A 4,535-nucleotide genomic window follows, 5' to 3' on the forward strand; every position below is an offset into this window, starting at 1 on the left:
AAAAAAAAAAAAAAAAAAAAAAAAAAAAAAAAAAAAAAGACGCTGGCTGAACTTCACAAAAAGTTTTGAAAGTTGATGACTATTGCCTAACAAATCTTAACACACAATGTGTAGTGTTGGGGACAAGGGTATCATAGCCACTCGTAGCTAAACAGATGTGTTGCTTCCTTGTCCCTTGGGAACTCTTGACCTCTCATCTCCTTTTTGCTTGTCGACAGAGTTAATACCGACTAAATATGTTCATGTGGAAATCAAAAGAATTGAGAGGGCATTGAAGACATGATATTTCTGCCAGTACATTTCCCCCTCCCCCAAATCAATACAGTCACTCAGCTTCTGACATTGTCCTTAAAGCAGTTATTATTCAGTCAACAAAAAAAGGTGGTGAACAGTAGCTTTGCTCTGGCTTGTTTTAAAGGGGAAAATAGTTTTGTTTAGCACTTTATAAACCATGCACTGAGTCCTTTCTCTGGTTCAAGCCTGAAAGGTCTGGAAGTTGACCATTCCTTTAATAGTGAGTGACCTGTCTAGCCAAATGCTGCTCTGGCTTCTACTGTCAGGGAATCATGTCACTACCAGGCTTTGAACCTCTCACTCCACTTCAAAGCAATACGCAGACTTCCTGGCAGACGAGCTCATGTTATCTGAAGGGCGGTAGGAAAGAGTACTCATTTTTGTTGATAACCCTGCATGTGACCTGGCCTTTGGGGGAATATATTTCAGAAGCTGGAGGAAATATCTTTTAAATTTTTTCCCCAGAAAGCCATAAAACAGAGGGTTCAGGCAATTGTTAAAATAAGCTATGCAGATGGTGATGGGCATAGCAGTGTCCACAACGTCAGCAATTTCACAGTCACGGATGACTCCCAGCTGAATGAGCACATCCAGAAAACTGAATATTTGGTGGGGAACCCAGGAAAAGAAGAAGAAAAGCACAATCGCCATGATTATCCTAAAGATGTCATCATTTCTTGGTGTATTCTTCTGAATTTTGTAAGCCTTCTTTAGGGCTTTCCAAATCAGAGTATAGCTGGTGAGAATAATAATGAAAGGGAACACGAAGCCCAGAATGTTCTTGGTCAGACCCAGTCCAATGGGGAGTGTTGAGTTCTGAGATTCATAATGAAAAGCACAAACTGTGATATTGGTGTTCTCCATGAAATACACATTTCGGTGGATGACGGCCGGCAAACTGGCCAAGCCAGCCATCAGCCAGATGATGATGCAGGTGACTTTGGCGACCAGCATCGTGCGGCGGAGGCGAGACTTCATTGGGTGGACAATGGCCAGGTAGCGATCGATGCTGAGACACGTGAGCAGGAACACACTGGCATAGAGGTTGAAACTGATGCTGGCCGAAGCGATCTTACATAGGTGATTGCCGAAGGGCCACTGGTATTCCATAGCGGTATAAACTGCCCACAGAGGCAAAGTCAACAAAAAGCATAAATCAGCCAGGGCAAGATTCAGAAGGAAAACACTGGCCACAGTCTTTAGCTTCATGTAAAAGTAAATGACAATTACTACCAAGCTGTTTCCAAACATTCCCACCACGAAGATGATGCTGTAGAGAGTAGGGATCATGACAAATATGTAATTGTGCCTACCAGCCTTGGGGCAGTCATCTTGGATTCTTTTAATTCCATCTTCAGTAGAAAAGTTAAGGAGCATGTCTCTTTGTTTGAGGGGGTGAATTCAAAATGCACCTGGAGAAAACAAAGGTTTTTTTTTTTAAGTGTAATTTTCTTTTGCAAATAAGCAATTTTAATTCTTAATCACAACTCTAGTAATTTAATTTTAGTCTTTGGAGAAAAATCATAAATCCTTGAGGTTGGCAAATAGTAGCCTCCAAGTTGATTGATAATAATACCATATATATGTCTTGAAAAATACTACAAAACTAAGTCAGATATCCTGAATGACTTGAGAGCTGTTCCTGGAATAAGCAGAGCTAATTAACGGATCTTTAACTTTAAAAGTGTGATATATATATACATCTTATTTTCAACTAATTTGTTTCATCTCTCCATTTTTGCTTGGGTATAGAGATCATCAGCATACTCCCTTAAGCAGTCACTGTGGGAATGGATTTAAGAGGGCAGTAAGGAGTGCTCAGTGCTTTGGGAAATAACATTCCTTCCATGTTTTTCAGGCTGCATCAGGATGAAACTGCTTATTATTATTATGTTTTAAAATTTTCCAACTTAGTTCTAGACTTTCATTCCTATTGGCTCTTTCTGCACTCAATGCTGAGGTTAACTATTTAATTTGCTCTTTACGTAGGAAGGATGTCAAACAAAAAGGTTAGGCTAGAATTATTTACAAGATGTCTCTCTGGGCCTGGAGAATAGGGGCAATTGTTTATGGCATGCAGATGTCCAGATGCTTGGGAATGAGGTCCACAGAGACTTTTGTGGACATTTCTCCAATATTTCACATGATTAACTCTTAAGTTGTTCAGTTGTGTGATTTGAAAATCCACAAATTCTCTATTATGTAAACCCAGCAGGATCTGGAAGGAATGCTGAGGTGCTGCAAGAGTAACCTGGCAGGGGGTGGAGCTGTGGTGCTCTAAGATGACACTAGCCTGGGAGGTCATGCTGTTAATTACACAGATCCTGCCCTGATGTCTTAATGGAATTCCTCTGTGTATGGGGCTGCCCATTCCACTCTGAAAACGTGCCCTGAAGAAGAAAAGGAACAGAACAATGGTTCTATTGTTCTTGCTAGTATTCCCATGTTTGTCATCTGATCTCTCAGCTATCAAAGTCAATTGCAGAAGACACCAGGGTGGTGTATTTGTGGTGACAATACCAAAAAACAGAAAGGATCTCTTTATGCTTCCTGAGTAATTAAATTTATTGTTCCTCTTTAAGTGTCTGGTTCCACCCTCATCTTTTCCTTCATTAGTATCTCTCTCTCTCTCCCCCTTCTCTCCCTCTCTCTCTCTCTCTCTCTCTCTCTCTCTCTCTCTCTCTCTATATATATATATATATATATATATATATATATATATATATACTCTTCCTCCTTCACTGATAGGGACAGTAGCAACTACACATAGATATTACCTATACCATGTGTCATATTTACTGTGAAGTTTTCTCATGTTTTCCAAGTAGTTTTGGAACTTTGGACATGTGTTTTAGTGCTTTTTAAATATAATTCATATCTTTTTCATTTTTATGAGATATTTTCTTTATTTACATTTCAAATGTTATCTCCCTTTCCTAGTTTCCCCTCTGAAAATTCCCTATCCTCTCCCTCCTCCCCCTGCTCCCCAGCCCACCAACTCTAGCTTCCTGGCCCTGGCATTTCCCTATACTGGGGCATAGAACCTTCACAAGACCTCTTCTCCCATTGATGAAAGACTAGGCCATTCTCTACTACATATGCAGCTGAAGTGCCTCTGTGTGTTTTCTTTGATTGGTGGTTTAGTGCCAGGGAGCTCTGGGGGTACTGGCTAGTTTATATTGCTCTTCCTCCTAGGGGGCTGCTTAACCCCTTCAGATCCATGGGTATTTTCTCTACTTCCTTCATTGGGGACCCTACATTCCATCTAATGGATGACTGTGAGCATCCACTTCTGTATTAGTCACTCACTGGCAGAGCCTCTCAGGAGACAGCTATATCAGGCTCCTCTCAGCAAGTTCTTCTTGTCATCTGCAATAGTGTCTGTGTTTGGTGGTTATTTATAGGATAGATCCCCAGGTGGGGCAGACTGTGGATGGTCATTTCTTCATGATCTGCTCCACACTTTGTAACTCCTTCCATGGGTATTTTGTTCCCCCTTCTAAGAAGGATGGAAGTACCCACACGTTGGCCTTCCTTCTCCTGAGTTTCATGTGTTTTGCACATTGTATCTTGGGTATTCTGAGTTTCTGGGCTTATATCCACTTATCAATGAGTGCATATCAGGTAACTTCTTTTGTGATTGGGTTACCTCACTCAGGATGATATCCTCCAGATACATCCATTTGCCCAAGAATTTCATAAATTCATTGTTTTTAATAGCAGAGTAGTACTACATTGTATAAATATACCACATTTTCCATTTTCTGTATCCATTCCTTTGGTTGAGGGACATCTGGGTTCTTTCCAGCTTCTGACTATTATAAATAAGGCTGTTATAAACAGAGTGGAGCATGTGTCCTTATTACAAGTTGGAGTATATTCTGGGTATATGTCCAGGAGTGGTATTGCCGGATTTTCTTTTTTTATTTTTTCATTATTTTTTTTTAATTCGGTATCTTCATTTACATTTCCAATGCTACCCCAAAAGTCCCTCAAACCCTCCCCCACCAGTCCCACTTCTTGGCCCTGGCATTCCCCTGTACTGAGGCATATAAAGTTTGCAAAACCAATGGGCCTCTCTTTTCACTGATGGCCGACTAGGTCATCTTCTGATACATATGCAGCTAGAGACACGAGCTCCGGGGAGTACTGGTTAGTTCATATTGTTGTTCCACCTATAGGGTTGCAGACCCCTTTAGCTCCTTGGGTACTTTCTCTAGCTCCTCCATTGGGGGCCCTGT

At 40.9% G+C, this 4,535-nt stretch overlaps 1 protein-coding gene across 1 annotated transcript in view; it reads right to left on the reverse strand.

Moving 5' to 3' along the window:
- Window positions 1-158: 158 nt before the first annotated feature.
- Agtr1 (angiotensin II receptor type 1) overlaps window positions 159-4,535 on the reverse strand; it is a 60,035-nt gene continuing 55,658 nt past the window's right edge. The window contains exon 2 of the mRNA XM_021158904.2: window positions 159-1,706. Within this exon, the coding sequence (XP_021014563.1) occupies window positions 592-1,671 (1,080 nt within the window). The 5' untranslated portion in view covers window positions 1,672-1,706 and the 3' untranslated portion in view covers window positions 159-591. The remainder of the gene's footprint in view (window positions 1,707-4,535) is intronic.

This window comes from Mus caroli, chromosome 3, assembly GCF_900094665.2.
Source record: "Mus caroli chromosome 3, CAROLI_EIJ_v1.1, whole genome shotgun sequence".
In the NCBI taxonomy this organism is placed as follows: Eukaryota; Metazoa; Chordata; class Mammalia; order Rodentia; family Muridae; genus Mus; species Mus caroli.